Source organism: Aquila chrysaetos, chromosome 18, assembly GCF_900496995.4.
Source record: "Aquila chrysaetos chrysaetos chromosome 18, bAquChr1.4, whole genome shotgun sequence".
NCBI lineage: Eukaryota > Metazoa > Chordata > Aves > Accipitriformes > Accipitridae > Aquila > Aquila chrysaetos.
The window spans coordinates 7,347,113-7,371,845 of record NC_044021.1 but is presented as its reverse complement, the minus strand read 5'-3'; the positions used below and the strand labels follow the sequence as shown (position 1 = coordinate 7,371,845).

The 24,733-nt window shown below is 36.5% G+C and overlaps 1 protein-coding gene across 6 annotated transcripts in view; it reads left to right on the top strand.

Annotated features, from left to right (window-relative positions):
* Nucleotides 1–6,877, top strand: part of CDH12 (cadherin 12) — a 391,065-nt gene extending 384,188 nt beyond the window's left edge. For all 6 annotated transcript variants that reach the window (XM_030042002.1, XM_030042001.1, XM_030042006.1 and 3 more), the window contains one exon: nucleotides 90–6,877. In XM_030042002.1, coding sequence (XP_029897862.1) covers nucleotides 90–589 — 500 coding nt within the window. In that variant the 3' untranslated portion in view covers nucleotides 590–6,877. The remainder of the gene's footprint in view (nucleotides 1–89) is intronic.
* The last annotated feature ends 17,856 nt before the right edge of the window (nucleotides 6,878–24,733 follow it).

Genomic DNA, 24,733 nt, shown 5'->3' with positions numbered 1-24,733 from the left:
ATTGCTTGCAACTTTCAAAGGAAGATACAATGATAAGAGTACCAAATTATTTCTGTGCATGTCTTAACTTCAGTTTTCTCTCATTACAGTCATTGTGGTACTGTATGTAGCACTACGGAGGCAGAAGAAAAAGGACACCCTGATGACCTCTAAAGAAGACATCAGAGACAACGTTATCCATTATGATGATGAAGGAGGTGGAGAAGAGGACACCCAGGCTTTCGACATAGGTGCCCTGAGGAATCCCAAAGTGATTGAAGATAACAAAATACGCAGAGACATAAAACCAGACACCTTGCGTTTTCCACGTCAGAGACCACCAGTGGAAGATAACACAGACATAAGAGATTTCATTAATCAAAGGCTGCAGGAAAATGATGTAGATCCAACTGCACCCCCTTATGACTCCTTGGCAACCTATGCTTATGAAGGAAATGGATCTGTTGCAGAGTCTCTCAGCTCTATAGACTCCCTAACTACAGAGGCAGACCAGGATTATGACTATCTGAGTGACTGGGGACCTCGCTTTAAGATCTTGGCAGATATGTTTGGAGAAGAAGAAAGTTATAACCCTGACAAAGTCACTTAAGTACACCTACAACAGTGAAATAAAAAGAAAAGTAAACCAACAACAAATTTAAAAGATAAACCTAAGCTTTATAATAGGACAGGATTCCTTTGATTATAAAAGACAGCAACTGTTTTCAGCAAGTTACTACATTTATCATACTGTCAGTTTTGGTTTGATCTGCGAAGGAAAGATAAATCCTGTAATATACACAGGTTTTTGTTGTTATTTTGTTACTCTGGAATTACACTGAGACAAGCTCAGGCCTACAAGGTACAGTTTACTGACCTGACTTAGAAAGAAGATAGCTTTCTGGCATCACGGTGGAAGAGTGGTAGCTTTTTCGTAATTCCACTAAAGTGCCTATTGAAACTTTTATCATTTAAATGGTAAAGAGTCTGCTGTGATGGTGTTACAAAACTGAATGGTAAATTGGACAAGAACTTCAAGACAAGAAGCAATAGCAACATGCTGACTTCTTTTAGAACAAAAAAAGAGATCACTTCCTGGAGTATATCTAATGACTAAAACTAAGGGGGGGGGGGGGTGTACGTTGTGTTTGCGGGTTATGTTTGTTTTTTTAAAAGAAGAAAACAGTATGTCAAGATGTCATATTTCTTCTTCCAAAATTCCACTGGAAATTTAAACTTAAAATGCTATTGCTCACTCTTAAGATGTAAAGCCCAAATTAAAAAGGAAAAGTTCTTAGCATACATCAATGAATATTTAAAATGTTCATGCAAATATTACATTTTCCCAAAATAATAAAAAGGTGAAAGCAGCTGTTCCTTTATGTGAAGGAAATTTCCCTTGGCTCCCCCTCTTCTTTTAAAATGAGACTATTACTAGAACGTAAAATGGAGAGGGTTTTTTTAAGACTATTACTGTATTTTTAATACCAAGACTTTTTTTTTCCCTTGTAAGTATCACTAAAGAAGTATATGTAAAAAACTCCACATCACTTTTCTTTGCAATTAGATTGTTGCTCTGTAGGTACTATAGGCATACATGTTATAGAGATAGTTATTTTTCAACTGACCATCTACTACAGTTCAGCATATCATTGTATTTCACTGTCAGACCCACATCAAACATTTTAAAAAGCTTTTGAGGATGGAAACCTTATTAATTTTGTTCTTGCCAAAATATTAACAAAGGCAGAATAAAAATATAAAACAGTATGTTTGTCCACACTTTATGTACATACCCATGCGTAAATGTAGCTGTGCAGGTAACAGAAGTACAGATACACGCAAGGCATTATGCCATGGAAGATCTCCTGTAAAACTATTTCATGTGACTTTTTCTGATGATCTAAGGCATGGACATTTTGTAAGACAATGGTTTATGGCCCCTGAAGTGCATATATCCTTATATTCTCCTTCTAAAATCTCTGCAGTGCTATAGAATCTCCGAGCTCTACTCATGATTAATGGCACTGGCAAGGTCAGCCCAAGTCTTTCATGAATCAGAAGTCTTTTATTCACCTCAGGTCTACAGCTTACTTTCTGTAGCATTGAATAATTAATAGCTATCAGATATACTTAGCTCACAAGTCTGATATTAACATACGCAAAGTTCCCTTTACTCTCTTGGGGAAATGTAAAGGTATTTCAAAGTTGTGTAAATTAATCTCCCAATGACACCTTAAAAGGTGTATAGTTTAAATAAGTTTTGGATCGTTCGGTACAATTGGACAGGGCTGCATTAAAAGCACGATTAGCATAGCTTCTACCAGCAGAGTGCTGAGGAAAAGACAGCATATGGTAACAAGAAAGGTTTGTGGTTTTTTTCACTATCACCAAAGGTATCCTATGTTCCCTGAAAGACAAACTGAGCCAACAAAAGCTCTCTTCTCACAGGATAGGGAAGCAGATGGAGCGGCAGGGCCCATTTGCCAGCATAGCAAGTTTTCACATGGAAGGTGATGTTTTTAATTTTCACACATCTTGCCAGCATAGAAAAGGCAACTTGATTCTGCAGAGTGGGCCTAAAACAGAGCTCTGAAAAAAAAAAAAAAAAAAAAAAAGAAAAAATTATATATTTGCTACTAGTTACAACACAGGTTTAATTCATATAAAATTCACAGTTGTGGAGGCACTTAGCAATACTTCCTCATGTAGCATACGCACAGCAATGCTTCCTACCCTGCAGCCACAGCTACAATAAGTGTCTGACACTGCTCACTTACGGATGTGCACTCCTTTAGCCAAACTCTGCTCTTAGTAACTGTATTAGTCCTTTACAGGTATTTCACTAGTAAAGTCAACATAAGTGAGAGCAGTATTTGACTCTCTGACATCACGTGGCGTGCTTGCTCCTGAGAAAGTTGTATTTGTAGCGGATACTGGGTGAACATTAGGTGTCTTGAATAGGTTGCTATTTGCTCTAAGGAGGACAGTCTGTATGGGAGCCTGACTTCCAAAATGGGTAGACAGAAAATGTGGTCTTAAACATGCTGCTACACAAAATCCACATTAAAGAGTGAGTTGTTTTATGTTAAATTAAAACCAAATTGAATATAAAACTCATATTTTTGACCTTTAAGAGCTTTGTAACTGAGAAGTTTCTATCACATAATTAATAAACCTCCAGGAAGATTTAAAACAAACAAAAAAAATTGGTATGTAATTACTAATGCAATTGTCCTATAAAATCAGAATTATAATATTTTAAGACCTTTCTTAAAGAGTGATCAAACAATTTTAACTTAACAGGGGTATTTTTTGTAAACAGCTCTATAGAACTAAGGAAAAGAATTGCTTTTCATTTATGCATAACCTGGGATTCAGGAAATTTGAGTTTAATTCCATGTTCTCTCACTCTCTTTCTAAGAGACGCTTGTCAGGTTTTTAACACCTTATTTTTTAAAAGGTAATCAGACAACTATGAAATTTACAAGATTTAAAATACGTCAAGGCATCTGAGATGACAAAAAGTCAATGGGATTAAGGGACCCCTGTGCATTTGTAAATTCTATCAGATAACTATTATTTCAGTTTAAGCACTATATCTTCAAAAAGTCTCTACAAACCCTTGCGAAATCAAGATGTTAAAGTGGATGCCTGTCTTTCTGTCGATTGTGGAAAGAGCCACAAACCTCAAATTCTCCCAGAGCGTCAGGAAGCTAAGATAATGCTTAAAAGACACAGAAGGGATAGAATTGAGAGAAATACTTTTGTTTAAATTTCCAAACATAACAGACTGGTGCACAAATGTCTAGTATCATCTTAAATGTCCCAACAGTGCCCCCCTCCCCCCCAGCAAATCACAAGACATTCTGTAAAATGCCTTCTGCACATGAAGGCATTGAGACACTTCACTGGCACAAAACAAATCCACATTTTAAGTTAAATAATTATGACATGCACTAGTGGTGCTGAAATAAAAGTCTGAATGTAAAGCATTCAGGTAAGAAGGGAAGTATCTAAGGAATTCTAGCTGATAAGCTTATATACAGAACTGAAGACAAATTTGTAACAACATTTGAAAGGAATTTCAGGGAAGAAGGAAAAAGTCTTCCCTGCCCTCCCAAGAAAGCTGAAAATGCCACTGGTTAGGAAAGTTCAGACAATTTCTCTGTGGGGTCAGAACATAAAAGATTGCTAATATTTGGATTTAAGAATGCTACCACACAAATCTGAAAATGCTGTTATTCTTGAAAAGCAACTTTGCAATATTGTCAGTGAGTCAAATAGCAAGGATTTGGAAAGCACCGACAGCAGATGATATCTCTTGCACAAAGATATGTTTAAATATTTTATACTTTCACGATTTTTACTTATTTTATAAATTTGCTCTGAATTTTGCTGTTCAAAATAAAATCACAGGTGCTGAGGATTTACTCTAGGTTGTGGAAGCAGAGTTCATTATGGAGCAAAGAGCGATGAATGATTTGATAGATTACTGACAATATTATTCTAGAGACTACCTTGAAAATATTCTTGCCTAAAGAATAAGATGTCCATATCCACATAAATACAACTGATCTTTCACAACAGTAAACAATGTGGTTCGGCAGGTGCTATATTCATTTTAGATTTACCTTGATTATTGTTATGAAAGAGTTCTTAAGATTGTGTTGCTATGAAATAACAAATCTCTATTAAATGAATACAAGAAGAAAATATAATAATCCACTGGGTTACAGGCATTTCATATGACATTAATGACTGGATTATACTTGCTGAGATTTAGGTTTGTAAATTCTTTGCAGTTATTTTATTAGTTTTATTATTATTATTAACATAGACATTCAAATCTTGTGTGTATAGAAATATTTTTGAGCTTTACAAATCTTCATGAAAACAAATAATGAAATGACCCCTAACAATAACCCTACCGAGATGACATTTAAGTGTGAATGAAAATCAAAGTTTATAGTACACCCCTTCACAACCTTCTCTTAATGGCAAATCTATAATAACCTGATTCCTTTTCTCTTCTTATTTAAATCAAGAACCAGATAAGTCATCAGAACATGAGCAACAGTTGCTATTTTGAGCAAAACTAAGATAAGTTCCTGTTCGGTTGGTTTTTTAATGTTCTATTTATTTAAACTTCCTTTATTCAACTTTAGTTTGCAAATAAAATCCCCAGATATTTTTTTCTATCTTATTTGCATTGCTGTGGTCCCAGTCAAAATACTTCTTAGGGTATCTTGGGGTATCTTGTCAATGTGTATAAATACCTGATGGACAGAAGTAAGAAGATGGAGCCAGACTTTTCTTAGTGGTGCCCAGTGACAGGACAAGAGACAATGGGCACAAATTGAAATGCAGAAAATTCCACTAAAATGTAAGAAAAAAGCTTCTTTAATGTCAGGATGTCAAGCAGTGGATCATGTTGCCCAGAGAAGTTGTGGTGTATCAATCCTTGGAGAAATTCAAAACCCAACTAGATTTGTCCTGAGCATCCTGCTCTAACTGACCCTGCTGTAAGCAGGGAGGTTGGACTAGGTGATCTCCAGAGGTTTCTTCCAACCTCAGCTATTCTGTGAATTATGCTAAAATCATCCTGTCCGCTTAGGCTCCTAACCTCTAGTAAACTCAATGGCATTAGGGACATCACTACATATGCATAGTAACTATGACTTGTTTTAGAGAGACAGCTCAGGGAGGAGTGGAGGAATAGGATAGCAATCGGTAAAATTACTAGCAATGTGGATAGTCTGGAGAGGGATAAATTATTTACTGTCACTTCCAGTACAAGAAGTAAGGGTCGTCACATGAAACTAGCTGGAGTCAGGATGAAAACAAAAAACTGGAGGTGGTTCTTCGCACGATGAGTAGCTGAGATGATAGACATGGAGGCTTAGAGTTTACATAGGTTGAAAAAGAGGCTGGACAAATTCATGAAAAACTAATAAATTGTGAGTTGCTTAATACAGAGGAATCACATCTGGCTCAGGGAGTCCCTGAATAGTGCTTGATTAGCATCTGGGGGAGCCACATAACCTAGTCTGTTCCTATAGGTTTTGCTGGGATATCAGCTTATGCCAATGCTGGAGAGGATTACTACCCCAGTTTGACCAATCTTATTTTCTTATTATGAATTTATTGTAAATTTAATTGATCCTCAAATCACCATTCCCTCAGTTCTAATTTTCCAAATTGCATAGATAAAGCCAGTTCTTTCTTTTTTATTACATATCACATGCATATATGCATGCATATTTTATGATTTCCTTCAGATTTCAACTATTGTAATTGTCATATTTCCTTCAATTCTGCACACCTTTATATAGTACTTACTTACACACTTTTGTCTTTAAAAGAGGGACACTAACACTGATAGCTGTCAGTGATGATGATACAGTTCATCTTAGTCTATATTTTAAATATTTCATTACTGCGTAAAGATGATGATAACCTCTACAATACGTCATCTTTTGCATGCATTTCACTTCATTAGCTGTCCTGGTTACTTCCCTGTGTCCTGAGAACACATGAAGACAGAGAAGGGGGAATGCAGTGACTGGCTGGCGGGATGAGTGGCCAGTGTTAGTCCAGTATTCAGAAGCGCAGCCTACTGCTCCCCTGCTATGTGTTGTAATGTTAGAGGTGATTTATTGTTCTCACATGTTGAATATTGTGCATTGACTAGTCAAATGCATGTTTTTCTACTATATGCCTCTGTCAGAAAGGATAATTCAAGAAGCATAAATTAATACCCTTCTTTCTCTGAAGCTATGAAGGTGTATGGGGAGGAAATGGAATCATATTAGGAGAGATGAAAAAATAAATACGCCTTAACAGAATGTCGTATATTATTTGGTCACATACCTACAGTAAATAGTTACATTTTTAATTGTGTCCTTGGAGTTCATTTTCTCTCTGTAGTCAGTGAAGTCAGGGCAATACATTTAATATTATTCAGAATGCTCCCATTGCCTTCAACCCCTGCTGCTTTAGCCTCTTCAGGTTACTTTGAAGTTTGGTCTTTATCCCCCTGTGCATTCATTACTCTTCCAGTTATGGGTCTTGCTGCATATCTGATTACAGCTGAACTTTCATGGTGGAAACGTCTGACCAAAAAAATACATCACACAGTAGTACAGGGGCAGAATTGTAGTTTGGGTTTACATAAGATGTTTCAGAATGAACAAACATCAACTTAATGTTCTGCAGACTGACATCAGCAGAAATCAGACTATGAATTTAATAAGGAAAAAACTAATCACAATATCAAAACTTTTAGTATATTTTCTCCCATTCTGCTACAGTATGTAACTCACATACCTGCTTTCTGTGAAGGGAAGGAGATAAAAAGAGAAGGAGGCAAAGGACTCTGGAATTGTTATGTCCTCTTCTATCTGCTATTTGTATTTAACATTCATTAGTATATATAAACAACAATCTAACATTTCTTAGCTCAATTTTATTTCTTTGTCTTAAATTATGAAAATATATATTCTATGAAACTATGGGAGATTTGGCAATGACAAGTGAAATACATACAAATGTTTCAAATGCAGTACAGCAAGATATTACGCTTCAGTTCTTAAAAGGAGAAATTTGAGGATAGAAATTCAGGGTTTTTTTCAGGTTTGCTGAATTTACCTCACCAATGAATGATTATTGCTTTTAGTAATGCTGTTCCACAATTGGTAAGTGCTTTATTTTACTTTCAAGGATTAATTTTTATAATTGCAATTGTGGTGACTTAAATTAAATGATTTCAGATCACATACTTCAGTTGTTGAGCTTGGTCCAGATGATGTGACTGGAAGTACCTAATATCATATGTAGTCAAGACAGAATGGTAAGTAAACTCAAAAAGTGGTTATGGAGAGGAGAATGCCCTGCCACGGCTCAGATTTTATGAAGAGCATATTGATTTGACAACTCATCTAGGTAATAGCTCTAGAAAACTGTTGTCATGAGCAGAGTGAAAACCCTGTTTCAAACATTAAGCAGCAGAGGAAGCTTAAGTACATAGGAAAAGCTAAATGGGACCATTCTTCTCATTGAAATGGTCTGTAAAGGACCGTAGGACAGAATGGCCTCCCTAGAAACAGTATACCACTTCTGATCTGTAACTCAGAGACCATTTATGCATTTGCACTAAAGCATTGCAGGATTAAATGAAACAGCATAACACGAAACAGACGATAAAATGTTGTGAGCCATGACTGGTCTCTCCATTTTGTTAGAAGTCTCTGAGCTGAACTAGGCTCCATCATGCTTATTGTTTTGTCTGTATTCAGGAATTCAGAAATCTGCCGCCTTTTCTGCATGGGACGAAGCCTCTGTGGTGGGTTGGCCCCAGCCAGCAGCTAAGCACCACACAGCCGCTCGCTCACTCCCCACCCCCAGACGGATGGGGGAAGCATAGGAAGAGCAGAAGTCAGCTAACGCATGGGTCAAGATAAAGACAGTTTAATATGTGAAGGAAAGAGAAAGGGGAAAGAAAAACAAAAACCAAAACCAAGTGATGGGCTTACCACCTCCTACAGGTAGACTGGTGCTCAGCCAGTCTCCAGCTAATGACTACCTCCCGAGAAAAACCCTCCCCCCAAGTTTCATTGCTCAGCATGACGTCATATGGTATGGGATATCCCTTTGGTCAGTTGGAATCAGCTGTCCCACCTGTGACCCCTCTCCCAATGTCTTGTGCACCCCAAACCTACTCGCTGGAATGGCAGAGTGGGAAAAATAAAGCCTTGACTGCTCAGCAATAGCCAAAACATTGTGTGTTATCACTGCTGTTTGTCACAAATGCAAAGGGTTGCTATGAAGAAAGCGAACGCCATCCCAGCCAGACCCAGTACAGCCTCCAAAGGTGCGATGAAGGACAAGTAATCTGAAACGTTCTCACAGACACCTATATACCATGCATGGCCTCATGTACACACAATTGAAAACGTGCTCTGAAGAGTACTTCTGCTCCCAAGACAGTGTGTCGGGTTCTTGGAGGAGAAGCTGTACACAGGTTTTCTTCACTAACCATGAAAACTTTTCTATGGCAAATGTTCGGTTAAGGTAGAAAGCCAGCAGCAGAACAAATCAGAATTTAGCATAATCCTGAAAATCCTCTCTATGCCTCTTCCTGTTTACATTTGCCGAACTGCCTCAGCCTCAACAGTGCACAGTAACACATCTACATCTTGCTGAAATGCAGAAGGAAATCCTCCCTCTTCTAAATTGCCAATGGCAATCCCATGTATAACAGGCCTAGCATATCATACAGGCTGCAGAAGTCACTTGCAGAAATCAATCAAAACAAAAGAAAAAAACTAACCTTGCTAAATGACAAGAAACTCACTCCCTCCTATGCAGTAGCTCAGCAGTTAAAAGCATGCACACAAAATTTAAGAGCCCCAGTTTAAATGCCCTCCAAAGGTTACAGCAAATAAGCATCTTGCTTCTCTCGAGAGTATATTGAGGCTGCTGTTGTGTTCCTCATACCATCTGCTGAAGCCACGTAAAAATTGTGGGCAAAAGGGTACATGATTTATTAAGCCAAATCCAGAAAACACAATCAACATGCTCCATAGGAAAGGTTCAGCTCGCAAGCAAGGCACTCTGCTGTCTGGGTCCTTCTCTCACTGCTAATCCTGCATCTTTTACAGGTTCTGAAAAAATCCTCTTTCCTGCCTTAAGAAAGAATGAACCTTCATTCATGTATTCCTTCCAGGACCTCCTCTTCCTTCGACAGGATGATGAGGCTTGATCAATCAAGAATAAATGCAGGCTGGACTTTAAAGGTCGCTTAAGACTGGGACTCAAGATGCTCCAACGAGATCTGGCCAGGTACATGCTGATCTGGCTCAGTGTCTGGCTAATAAATTGGCTGCTCTGACTCAACTTTCTGAAGCATACAGAAAACCTAGGTATCTGGTCCAACAGCTAACCCTGAAGTACCGGTTTGACTTTTTTTCTGGCCTAAAGTTGCTTTCTGTAACCATCCAATGAAAGAAAGTCAAAAAGCTTTTTCCTAAGTGCGTGCTCAATACCTGGTCGTTTTGTCTGTGCTTGCACATGCTGAATCAGCAATATTTAACATAACTGAAGAATTTTGTTCTATTTTCTATCTATAGCTTGAGAAGCACTTGTAAAAGAGCCTACTGCAGGTAATCATTTTTAAAAATATGCAGAGTAAACTGTTTCCTGTCTTCCTCCTGCAACGCTCAGACACTAAAAGCTTGAGAAGTAAACATTAGGAGGAAAAAAATATATATGAAAAATCCATGGGAAAACAGTAAGCAATTTTTAATGAGATATCAGAACACTGTTTTCCCTGTATGTGACAGGGCATCTGGATACTAATATTTTTGAACAATAAAACTTAACTATCTTTTTTTTTTACTTACACCATTTTGTCATGTGATGTTTTTTGAATGCTTGATGTTGGATGTCATAGAAGTTTTACAGTAATGAAACACCATGAACTCTAGTAGAGACACTCCTGATTTACACTGACACAAGCCTTATATATGGAAATAATAGTTATTTTGAGTTGCAAAGTCTGTTCTGGTGTACAGAACAAGCTTTCACTGAAAACATATATTTTATTATGTTAATTATTATTTATGAGATTTCATTCTAAAATTATACAAAAGTACAGCAGTCTACACCGACATCTCTAGGCACTGGAACAGGAACTATACTTTCAACAGGAAATGTGTTTAAAACATCTATGAACTTACTCAAGTATGGCTCTAAAGGATTTCAGAAAGTTTTAGCATGATTCACAGGAAAAACAGAAGTAAAGAGAAGCCACTGAAATAAATGAGGTACATCATATTAGGAAAAATTGACAGGTTTTTTTTTTTAGTACACATCAACATCTTTCAAATTAAATCCCATTAAAAACAGAAAAAGCTAATGAAAATTTCAAAGAATATTGCCTATCAAGACAATAAAATCACTTTTTCCTACCCCAGGTTTCGTACCTTGAAACTACTTTTTTTTTTCACTCTGCAGTCAGGCTGGTACATCTGGGAATACACAGGAAATAACTTTACTCATCTGGATGTGGTTATGTCTAATTTCCTTTATCACATTGTATTTAAACAGTTTGTTGATTTTTCTTTCCCCCAGTCATCAAGAAGTTATTTTTAAAGTGTATTTAATCAAATTTGGTAACATTTTCATTCTAAATTATTAAATTTTAATATCAAATGCTGAGCATTTTTAATAAATATTGAAAATTGGCTGAAGTGATTTTTTTTTTCATGATCAATACATTTCAATACACTGATTTCTAAGCATCTGAAGGAACTTAAGGAAATTATTTCATCAGTGATCCAGAAATATTATTAGGATTAATCATTCCAGTGTAAAGACTTAGTTTGAGATTGCTTCGTTTGCTAAGATGGTGCAAAGTCAACGATTCTGTGGTGGAGACCACCTCTGTCCAAAGCATAACTATGCTGCCCTGTGAAAATCAGGTGAAAAGGAATAAGAAGGAATTTGGAAAGGCTTCAAAGCCTTTGCTGGTTTAAAGCTTCTGTTAGCACCACGAAGAAATCTATCACCGTGTATTTTCACACAAGTCAGGCACAACATCTCTTACAGCCTACAATGCATGACTGGCTGAGTCAGCATGACTGACTGAAAAATGTTATACTGCTAAGAAATTATGCTAATGGCATGCAAATGGGTTGGAAAATAAACACAAATCCAGGACTAATGTATAGCTAGAGTTAGTTTCATCTTCCACACCTAAGGTTCAGTCTATTTCACTAACTTATTTAAAGCATCGTCTCTAGAATAATTTCTACTTTTACAGCAAATTGGACAATGGATAATTTACGTACCAGAGCTTCTTTTGAACTATGGGCACTGATAAGTCATGATTTCTATAAAAGATGCCCACTAATATCCTGAATTACTGTTCTGTTCTGAAGCAAAAGTAGGATTACTCATATGTGCTGGTACTCGATCACTTAAAGGGGATCATGAAATCATTCTGTCTGGGGTACAACCTCTACACCCCAAAATATGCAGTTAAATTCTTGTCTGTCCACTAACTCACGTTTTTGCAACAGTCTGATGAAGCATTCACAATAGACCTGCAATCATTACAAATCTTGATGCACAAGCAATATGCTCCTTATCATAACTTTTTTGTGGCGTAGTATAGTCATGCTACTACACCCAGGCATCGAGATCCTCCTTTGCTCTAACTGTATCAGGTGTGCTCTAGCCCTTGCCTCCCCCCTCTTGCGTGATATGCTCTGTATTAGAGGAAGAATGTTTGCAGCTATTTTATTTGTTCTGAGAAACTGCTGAAGATGACTTTGTTACAGGGAAGAAAGGAAAGCAGAACACAAATACGCATATGGAGTACACATGTCAAAAACACCAGCTGCTGCTGAGCAATCTGTGCTTTTGTCTTTGAGACAGGTCACATATATGCTTATGCCTCAAACGAGGTAAAAGACAGGCATGCAGTCCTTTCCCATACCAAAAAAAGCATGGAATGCAGTTTGGGAGATGGTATATGGCCCTTTTACATATAGTAAACACAAAAGGAGTCCTTTGCTGCAAGGATTTGATTCCCTCACTCAACAGAGCAGCTAAGGAGAACTCATAATCTCCCAGCATGTACAAGGCAACACTAGTGTATGCAAAACCCCGCATTGCTATATTCTGCTTGAAAGACTGCATTCTGGTTATGAGTAATGGGGGCTAGGAGTTAATGGGTAGGGCAAGGGTACTATGGAAGAGAGATATCTACCAGTCATCTCTACTTGTTCTGTTTGAGCATCAGCGTTACAGTCACTCGGTAAAAAGTTTATATTTGCATTAATAAGAATAATAAAAGTAATGATGCCCAACTTCTCATCTCTACCAGGATAACAATGGAAGACTATGAAGGTCACCACCATGGTCGGTTTCTTGCTCTATGTGATATGTGACCAAGTTTCATTCCTGGAAAAGCTCAGATTCTCCTACTACAAATATTAATGGCTCAGGTAATGTTCATATTTGTCAGCAATAAGGTTTCAGAAAATGGCACTATACTGGTTGACAACTGAGTGAAGAAGCTTGAAGCATGGGAATTTCATCAACTTTCTGACTACAGCTGCATAGCACCAGTGACATATCAAAACATACAGCTTGCAGGTCTTAGAATTTTAATTTACAACAAAAGTTTTACATTTCAGAGGAACTTGACTCAGTTTTGACATAAATTTTGACTCATTTCACTGTGTTTAGTTGTGAAATTTTCTGTTTAGTACAAGCCAAGAGGGCTGCAGGTCATTCATGCTTATTCATCTAAATTTTATGCACGTCTATTTCTTTTTAAGTTTATTGTCTGACAAGCATGAACACTAGAAAGTGAATATATAGAAACCTAAAATGTTTGTGCTGAAAAGGCATTATATAGTTGGGGGTTCTCTTGGCTCAGATTACATAAAGTTTCCATTTGTGGAATTTATAGAGAATTGAAACTTAATAATAAAGATCGTGATATTCAGATTCTTTGTAATCAATGTGACAGAAAAAGCAGGTGTGAATGTGAACAGCAAAGTGTACTACTCAAAAGAAGAAATACTACTAAAGCAGTGCACCACAGGAAAACTTTCCAAATTCTGCACCTTAGGAACAAAGGAGAAGAGTTTTGGTTTTTATGCCATGATTCAGTTCCTCTCATCCGTAGTGTGGAGAAAACAGGCTCTACCAATCTGGTTTGGGATTACAAATTAATGTTGGAAATGCCCGTTGAAAGCCATTTAACCTTCCTCATGGCAAGAGAGTGCCATCAAGTATGTACCATCAGAGGCTTGCCCAGTTATTTCTAAAAGACTGCAGTGACAGACTTTCCACCATCACTGACATGACCTTCCTAAAATTTAGCTGGGAAAAGACAAAGGGAAATGGAAGAATCAAAAAGCCAGTCTGGCATGTTTAGTTTTGTCAATGGCTTGTGCAACCCTCTCTTTAAGAGTCTGGGGTCTTTGCTTCCCTCACGTGGCTGGTAGATTTGAGAGTCCTCTCAAGGTAGAAAAGGGGCCTTGGTGTGCTCGAGCACTGGACAGGTATACTTTTGTTACAGTACATTCAAATTTCACAGTATCCGATGGGGTTTAGTTACATTTAGAAACAGTAAGTACTCCTTAAGAAACAAATCATAGCACATAGTATTAGGCATTTCTTTTTGACTTCTTGTTTCTTTTTTTTAAGATAAATATTTCCTTGATATAACATGCATGCTTGCTTGCTTATTTTTTCATGTGTATTCTTCTTAAAAATAATCTTGGATGTTGTCAATTAATCCTGAAGTAGTAAGTTACTACCAGTAACAAAAATGCTGTACGTATATTAAGAAATGAGATCTAAAAATGGCAATGTAACTACAACCATATTTCTTTTTTTTTTAATCTGTTAATAGATCACAGAAAGAAAGGCTGGAATCCAGATTATCTTACTATCAACAGTGAAATTCCCATGAACTCTAGAAAAGTCAAGTTGTCATTTTAATTCAGACTGAAATTTAAAAAGAATGAATACAACCAATGCTAAATTCCATATAAGTACAATTTCTTAACCTGTTCATTCTGCAGCCCACTCATATTTCACTAAGTACTTGCTATGCAGCCTGCAACAACAATCCACCGACTCACACCAATTGTTCCTTCTGTTCTTCTCAACAAAGCAAAGGTTTGCCAGCATTAGTTCTTGCCTTGAGCTTTTCAAATACTGTTATGGGAAAGGACTATTATTCAGAAAATCTGCACCTATTTTAAAAAGCATGGTATCAGGGTGTATGGGATTTAGTCTAGTTGTATAATTTATAGTGATACACTAGCATGAGAGACAATGGTTCTTTTTATAATAAAGTCACTTCAGCCTGCCCCAAACTTGACAGAAACAAGTATAAAAAGTGGTTTGGCAATCAAATACTAGCTAATGAGACATCAACAAGTTCTCTTTTCAGCAGTATCACTGACTGCAAAGGGAGGCTTGAATCCTACCAAAACAACACTGTGCAACATGTATTAACACTGTGGAGGACTCTGCACTTCACAAACATAAATTAATATCAAGTACCCAACAATGGCTTTCCACAGTTCCTGTATTTAGTGTAATGCTTCTCCTGCTAAGTGCTCACAACTTTATTAAGAAAAATGGACCGAATTCCAATTCAGCTATGACAAAAGTGCTGATCACTCCAAGTCAGCAAGAGGTGTGACAGCTTGCTGATGAACTGAATTTAACTGTAGGATTATTAGAGAGGCCTCAACAAGGAAGAAATTTCTTAATCATGATAAAAGCAGAATCCTCTATACCGCTGCAGGAGGCAGGTTATGGATCCTGCAAGCAAGCCTGTTGCACATCAGGCAACAGTTGCACATCGTCTTACAGAAGTATTGAGTTTCAAAGCTTGCCTCTAGTACTGACTTCTCGTTAGGGTAAAATTTAATGCCCACAGTGGGACCAGTCTCTTAGAAGAGTCCTATGCAATTGTGTGCATAAATGAAGCAGGCGAGAAGCGCATCACCTTCTAACAGCAGCTCTTCTCACTTCCCGCTTGACAGCCTCTGGACCAGAACTTGCTGCACCTGGATCCCAGTATAGTTGGAATTAGGCAGCCCAAAGGATCCAGGAATTTGGAAGTTCCTGGTATCCTTGGGTAGATATTAATTTTTTGAAACAGAGTACACCATGATGTTTTCAGAACAGTTGCATAAATTCGTTTCATAAAATTAAATCAGACATTGAAATATAAGCATTTCTCAGAGAACAGAGATTGTAAGCTTCGACGAGCACTTTATGCCAAACCTGCTTTTCAAAATGCTGAGACAACCCTCTCTGACATCAGTTTATTCCAGTACTAATGCACAGAAATATTTTTAGGTTTGTTTATGATTTTTTAATTAGACATGATTCATTATTATTTAACAATGATAGAAAATACAATTGTTTATGGGTCTGCTTTTTTTGCTTTCACTACTCATGACACATGATCCAATTTAGAGTTCCAATGACAAGAGCACTTTGAGTTAGATTTCCTATTCAGACATAGAGAACACAAACTTTTAGTTATAAATCATAATGCAATTGATGGACAGCTCTCATAATACTTTATTCTGTGTAGAAGGAGCTTTCCAGGGTTATGTTAAGAGTCCTAAGGGAAACATTTATTAATTTGGAAAAGGGCAAAACATTTGATTTTATAGGAAAGGCGGGGGGGGAGGAAGAGAGTATTTTGCAGAGATATCCCCTATACAGCAAATCCAAATAGAGCCTCTCTCTCTCACACACACACGCTTTCACTTTTTTGTTGGTTTGAGGTTTTTTTTGGTGGCAGTCCTCAAGAATATTTTGTAAGATTAATGAATCAATACGTGAAGGCATTTAAAATGTCCTTAAGTCATTATTTTGTTATGTTGAAATAATGGCATTTATTGTAGAATGGACATAGATACTGTTAAAACTCTGTATGTTTTTAGTGTGTTAATACAGGAAAATTAAATTGCATCATAACTCCTACTAAAGAAATATGAAAATGAAGAAGTTCCAAAAGAAATAATTAAAATATTTACATTAGTAAAATTGTCAGTATATGATAATAATTTTTTAATGAGCAACTTCATGTCACTTAGCTTGCATCTTAAAGTTTTGTGTTTTATAAAAGAATCTAAAACAGCAGTGTGCCACTGCAGAGTATTTTTTCACTGTTGCTTGAAAAGCAACAAGGAAAAGCTGTCCAATGCTTTTGAATATAAGTGGAAATTTTAATACAGAGAATGCTGACAACTACTTTCAAAATTCATTGCAAGGTCACTGGATCTATTTCATTTATCTCTTTCAGAAACACATGGGCGAAGTGAGATGGGCTGAGATTTTCAGTAGTTTCACTGGATACAGAGGTTTTGCTAGGAACCTAGTGAACTGAAAAAATGGCCATAGGGTTTGGATCCCATTATCAAGAGGTTGTTTAGATAGATGATTTTTGTTCTCATCTAGATCTCAGGAGTTACACCAATCTGGATTTTTAACTGATTTACTACAGCTGGCAGGAGAATGTTCAATGATTTATGGCAAAAACTATAAGCCCTTTTTCATATTGGTGAGCAATTACATGACAACTGAAGCAGTGCAAATGTACTTCTCCCTTTTAATTTAAGGCTGATTTTGTAGACCCATCAGTTCTGAAGACCTTTGTGCCAAAATTTCAGCAATCAATATGTAAAATTTTACATTATGGATGCAATTTAAATTTTACCTGTGACCTTTCAAAGATCCTCAGCACTGCACTTTGTCTTCACTATTATTAATATTCAGAGATACATGGCATTCTTTGTTGAATAACTCAAAATATATTTATCTCCAGAATTTCCTTAATCTCAATTACTGTTTTCATGTGGGTTTTTTAACCTGCTTCATTCTCATTCATACTGTGTAATTGTCAAGTAAGCAAAAGGATTAATTCCATTTCTGCCTTTTTAATATGTTTTTCCTTTTTTTTTTTTTTTTTTTTTAGTTCTGTGCTATCCATTAGGAATCCAGGAAAATAAACAAGACAGCTAAATAAAACAGAACTCAAGGAAACACCACACTAAGAGACACAACCTATTTCCATAAAACTTTCTGAGAAGCCCAACCAGGTGCAAACATGCTAGTTACATATTTTCTAAGTTCAGCCACAAAGTCCTGAAGGTTACTTACTATATAACATATTTTCTATGCTAGACATTTAAAAAAAAAAATCATTCTCTGGAGCCCTCATTTGGCAAAGTAACTGCAGAGTACTCAGATTTTGAAAGTCAGGATGATAACTCCTGTAACTTGCCCTGGAATTTTTCTTACTGTGAACAAAAGAAGGATCTAGCCTAAGCAGTTTTGATGCCTTTTTAAATCATCTAAAATAAAACCCCACAATTATTATCTGACAATTTTTGTAAATGTAATAAATCACATCAACGTGGCATCAGCTGTCCATATGGGATTTTGTGGATGTGCATGAGGTTGGTTTGAGTATTCTCTGCACTGGCCAAAAGTCATGAGAATGTAATTTGGTTTGGCTCAGTATGGATCTGATCTTGAAAACACTGCCTAAGAATTTATCTGGAAACCAATGAGAAATCAGTGCAGGTGTCAGTGCACAGGATTTATGTACTTTCTAAAAGAAACTCAAGTTACTAAGCAAGTATATCCTTCTCCAGCTCCGATTTCCAGCTGGGTTGTTTTATGTAGCTGCTAATAATATGTATCAAGAGCTTGCAGTGACAAAGGCAGACATGGCTGTTGCTGGTCCCTGCTACTGTAATAGTATCTGTAAATAATGACTTGTAAGAGCAAGGAAGAAGAAAAGCTTTTGTAAAACTTTCATTTTGGCTTGATTTTGTAAAGTGCTTTCACATGAACATTTTGGGCACATCAATAATCTGTTCAATTCTCCAAGCCAAAATCATGTTGTTAAAGGTAGGAATTTGTTCGTACCGAACTGAGGCCATGAATGGATGGCAAACACCAGATGAAAATGAGCTTTCTCCCACTCTCACAAAACTTAACTGTCTTCCGTTCACCCTGCTGATACGTTGTGTCATGAAACTACCCCATTTCAAGTGTCTCACTGGCTACTGTGAGACTATGCACAATGGACCGACAGTCACTGGCTACTTACGGGGAAGACAAGCTTTTGACGAATTTTACTGTGTTAGAAAATCTCTCCTGCTGCCTGTTTTAACATGAAGGACAGAGAACTATAAGGATTAACAGCCTGAATTGAAATACAGAGGGTTTTTTGAGCGGTCTAGGCAGAAAGAATCCAGATGTATAAACCAGCTGGAATTATCACCATTGTACATGCAGTTATAAATGAGTCTGTATCATCTTCTGCATCAGAAATTACTGTCTATGAAGAAACAAAAATATTTTATTTGCTGCACCACAGTAGATACTTAAAAATGATAATAGAACTGTTATGGATATGTTATAAAACTATATTCATATAAGTATTTCTATCTTTTTCTCCCTCTTTAACAAGAATAGTTTAATTCTCCACCTCAGAAATTAATGAATCCCCGAGAAAGCTGTTTCTCAATGGAAAACAAGCTCATCAATATGCCAGAATGAGTGTCTGAAAGAATAATGACCTGCAGACTTTAAAAGCATACAAGAGAAGCTGGTTTAAAAAAAAAAAGAGGGTATTTAATTACACATATTCCTTCTCTACTCTGAAATAAGACAGGATCCTCCAGTGAGTAATGCAGCCTCCTCCTAGACCAGCTGTATTCATTGATTATAGAGGGAATCTGGAGTGAGCAGGCAGCTAGCTTAGGTGTTGCAGTTCAGTGCTTAAAGATAAGCAGAATAGTTCTAGAGTTCTCGGGCTATTTTTCAAAGGTTCATTAGCAGCTAAGTAACACAACCCAAAAGAAATGCCCAGCTGCCTTAATCTCTTTTAAAATTCTCTATTTGCTGCTATTACCCCATCAGTATAACATAAATAATCCCACTATTTTGCCTCTCAGTTTTCTCCGTTTGTTGGGGGGGGGGTTTATTATTTCCTACTATGAGTATCCATAGTGCCCCCTACCATACGTATCAATCTGCCAGCCTTGGTTCTACAGCAGTAACCATGAAATTCAGCCAATCCATTCCTTTCTTAGTTGTTCAATAACATAAATCTCTTGGAGACTGCTTCCCATTTCAAGCTGAGAAAAATAATACCTTCCTATCTCAGAGGAAGGAGGAAAAATGTATTAATTTTTAGGAAGCACTTACTTAACTTCTGAAGTGAGAATATAAAAGAACATAAACAAAGTGAAACTGTGCTACTCATCAGCGAAAGTATCCTTTTCAAATCTGTTTTTCTTTTTTTTTTCCTGATCAGCAATCCCTATTTTTTACAGTGAATTATAGATTCAATTCTGCAAACACAGAAAGAAATTGAACTGAAAACAAGTCTTGTCCAGTTTCAGAGGAATGCTACAGTTGTTCACATTATTTGTTAGGAATTGTTTAATTACAAATGTAATTACTCTCTGCCCTTCCTGCCCACTCCCATGATTCATATAAACAAGCTTTTCTTTTTAAGAATTTTCAGATAAAACTTTTAGGCAAACAAGCACAAAATTCCATTTTAAAGCAACTGAAATACTTGTATTTTTGAAAGTACGGTTCCTACAACATACACAGACTATTTGTCTCTGTGCATGAAAGCAAAATGTACCTGGGCATACACACATCCAAAATCCATACAATACTTTTTTTGATGAATCCAGGAAAGAATATCACACAAGTCTTATGGGCTTAGTCTAGGCTGGCATAAATTAGTGTATAGCTACACCAAAACTCATTGTCTAGAGCAACTTTCACAATCTCAGATTTCAGCCTACTGCCAAAAAACTTAAACATTTTTTAAAACAGTTTACAAAGTGATTTTAAATGTTCTCCTGAAGAAAGACACAAGGCCACAATTACAAAATGTTCTTCTTACACTGCAGTTTCTCTAAGAAAGAGCACTTCAGTTTTTATTATTTCTACAAGAATGAGAAAGAGGATATGGCTCTATTTGCAGTTCGCATTTCATTTCTCTAAGTTATCTTTGATGACCTGAACACATATCCACTACTTAGGGAACATACTTTTCCAAGTTGTTAGATAAAGCATAACAAAGTAATGGATAGCTTTATATGAAATTCTGTGCACCAAACATGAGAGTCCAAAGCTTCTACGTTGCCAGAATTATACTCCACAAACACAGCCTGCCTGACAAAGGCTTTCCTTGTATTCTACCTGTCTGTCACTTTATCTTCATATCTATCAGACTACTTAAGTCCCATGCCTCCCCTTTTTATTCATCCCTTTCCCCTTAAGTGTTTGCTCTCCATTTCAAAGTCTAGCATGATCTACTTTTTTTGTTCTCAATGCAGTGACATTTTCTCTATTTTTTTTCTCAGACTGCTATCCCATCTCTCTTACTCGACACCAATAGATTTAGTCACCAAACTAGTTAAAGGCAATACACTCATGCTCTTTTTTGTTTTAGTTCTGATTCCCTCTAGCTATGTGAAAGATAGATCCAGTGAAAATGTTCTTTTTTGTACGTGTCAAATTATGTTTTAGGTTCAGTAAGAATTTCTTCCATTTTGACAAAAACAACTCAATAGTTTAAAAAAGGTTTGTAACCAGCAGCAGGGTTGGGGTGGGGTTTTGAGGGGATACACCAAATAAGCTATAAAAACAGTCTCTGCTTCTGAGTTAGAAAAAAAGGTGGATGGAGGTTTACTTAAAATTTTCCCTTTCTTTCCAGAAAATTTTCTTAGTTAATAAGATATTTTCACTGGAAAATAATTAGCCTCTGAGAAAAAGTAGTTAGTCCCTCATCTTTGGTACCTTAATCACTCAGGCTTTCATGATACTCTTCTCATTTATCTTTCTTTATACCTCTCATCTCTTTCAGTCTTCCTTCTCTATTCTGTCACTATTCTATTGTAGTATACTATTGGTATTATATTATCTTACTATTATACTGTTATTTATAAAAGTGATAAATGTAAAGTACCATACTTCATTTCTTCTATACCTCTTTCTTAGGTGGCTTGGTCTAGTCTCAGTGCCAAGTCCCGCTACAATATTCAGCTCCTATACACTGGTTATTTCTTTGTCCCCACTCTTACACCTATGCTCTTATACTTTGACTGTTTTGTTATAGTTTATTATATCAATTTTAGGCTGCCCAAAGATGTAGTACTTTTTATGAACGGATTTATGTTCAATACTAACAGAAATTTACCAAGAAACTACCACACACTTTGAAAGAGGCATTCTGTCTCAATTTTCATTATCTAGCTTTGCACTTGAAAACTTGCACGCATGACAAATAGTATTTATGAGTGCAGTTGGGGCGATCAAGTCCCATGGTGTAGCACAACTTTAAATGTATCCGACCACCACTATGAATATTAAAATTAAATTCTGCAATTAAGTTGCTATAAAAACTAAACAGACAGTTCAGTAAATATCAACATTTTTTTTGTCCTGATCTGATTTCCCATTTAGCAAAACTAGCTACAACAGTCTTCAGAAGGTGCCATGTTCTGTGGAATCAGACCTCAGTCACCACAGTGGATTCTTTCAAACATGAAAGGAACAATCAGACAGAAGTATTTATTAAAAACGCCCAGCGGTGCATAAACATCTATTACGTAGATGTTTACATTATTACATAAACATCTATTTTTCTTTTTTTAAGTTAGAGGAAAGTATCACATTTAAAATTGTGGGTCACGTTCTGTTCTCATACATGCATATGAAGTGTCTTCATTTAAAGAACAGTTTGGCATGATTTATTTTATTTTAAATCCATACGTGCATTAACATTCAGAACATTAGAATGGCATCAATTTTTGAAGAGTTATTTCTTTTTCAATGGTTGCAGAGGATAATTTTCTGTTTTGCTAATTGAAAAAGAATGGATCTATTTTGGGTGCTGTTAATTGTATTAGTTCTTACAAACTGGAGTAATAATGTCAAAGACGTAATACTGCTTCCAAATCTCGCTAATCATGCAGGCCTCAGTTGGATAGGCATTAAGAACCAACTTTTCAGAAAATGTTAATTTGCCACTTTAGGTCCCTAAACTCTTATATGGTGATTCTAAATCTGATCCTGTATTTTAGCTTCTGATCTCGGTGATAGTAGGTCTTAAATAAAGCATCATGTGTTGTAATTTTTTAACATTGCATTTTCATAAGGCAGGATTGTAAATACTTATTTAATTCAAGAAATTCCATCAATATACCTATCAGCTTATTAAACAGGTATACATTTATTAGTCCTCTTCTTTCCCAGTTAGCATTACTGTTACATGCATGTTATAGATGCAGTAACACAGTCTTCATAGTGTAAAACCTCTCTACCCACAGTATAATTAGATTTCACGCTGTCTGGTTGGTTCTGTTGGGTTTTGGGGAGGGGCTGGGGGGTGGGAGGTTGTTTTGATATTATGTGGTGCTTTCCTAAAAGGCAAACTGAAGAAGTTGGCTAGACAATATGCCCAGGAGGAGATTCTGTATACATCCCTGTATTAAAAGCTTCGTCAATAGTAGATCTCCATGAGGAGTCTGATGTGGCTTATGAGCTCAACACAAATAATTGCCTATATGCAGATGCATGCATAAGTAATTTTATGGATGGTTTTGTTCTGTTTTAAATAGTTCCTCTTCCTCCTGGCATGTTAAGTCCTAAAAGCAACAGAGATAAACACATCCATTTACTTGCGGCCACTAATCACTATGAAATATTTATTTGGAAATGACAATACTTTAACACTTGTGCTGAGAATTAACTTAACTTGTTTCTAGCAAATAGCAGGCTGATAGCTATGGTTCAACAAGATGCGAGGTGGAAACATGATCACATCCTAAACTAACGCACAGCTGTGAAACATCAGAAGGGGTCAAATTAATTCCTTCACTACATATCATTGTAGTGCATGTAGACAGCACTAGCAATATTAACTGTTTGCTGATGTCATGAAATAACCATCATAATCAAAATTATAGCAAAAAATCAGCAAGCCTGGCATCTTTGGGCTTAGAAGACTCATCTAGTGGTGTGCCTACTCTGTCCCTCAGCAGCTTGGAAAAATCTTTTAAAGATCTTAAAGTAGTTCTATTGCAACCTTTTTTTTTTCTTTTTTCTTTCTTTTTTTTTTTTTTTTTTTTTTTTAAGGTTACAGAAGAAAGTAATATGGATTTGGAGTGTTCCTACCACGATTAACATATGCTTTATCATTTGCTTATTTGAGAATTATAGACAAACAAATTAAGCCAACACATTTTTAACTGTATTATTTTCTAGCATCATTCTCCATGCCAGCTTTTCTTTTGATCCAGCTGCCAGCCTAGACTCAGGACAATCTTTTGAAGATCTCCCATCATTAATTACATTCTTGGTGAATTTTCCAAAGCAATGCCCTAACTTTCCCCAGTGTAAGTGTTTGGGGACTATAATTAAAGTAAAGAATATGTAGGTAGGTCTCTCCCACATTTCACCAATCTGTTTGAAGAGCCTGTGGAGATACCTGGCAGATGATAAAGCTTGCCTTTGGGGATGTTGTAACTTATAATAGGGACTGTGCCACTTGAAGGTAAGCCTGAAGAACAACAAGCATTTTTTTCCTCCCTTGTTCCCAGATTCCTATTAGTGTTTTTAAAATATATCGAGGGCAGCATGATATCATCATACAAGGCTATAAGGTCCCAAGTGAATATAGTATACTGCTTCTAATAAAGCACTATGAGAGGTGACAGTTCCATGTAAACTATCCCATTATTTCAAAGAATTGACCTTTAAGCAAGAACTGTAGTTATTTGACAAAGTAGAAGATAAAAATATTGATATTTGCCTTGTGTAGATAGAAGCTTGTATCCACAAAGAAAGTTTTCATTCAGTTCTAGTCGACATTCAAACCAATCATTATTCACTTTACTGTTAACACTTTAGATGAACATAATTGGATATTTGCTTAACTGATATCCCAGGGCCACGTACTTAAGCTGAAGAATGTAGCACTCAATTATTCTTGATAGAAGAAACAGGATTCATTCACCTCTGCTAGAATGAATAGGCTTTCTAAGGGAAAGATGCTGAGAAAACTAACGTCTTAGAGGTGTGTAGATCTACAGCCCCATAACAGAAGACCTAATCCTATTTACCAGCTAACCTTCAGTCTGGGGTTATTGATTTCACTGCT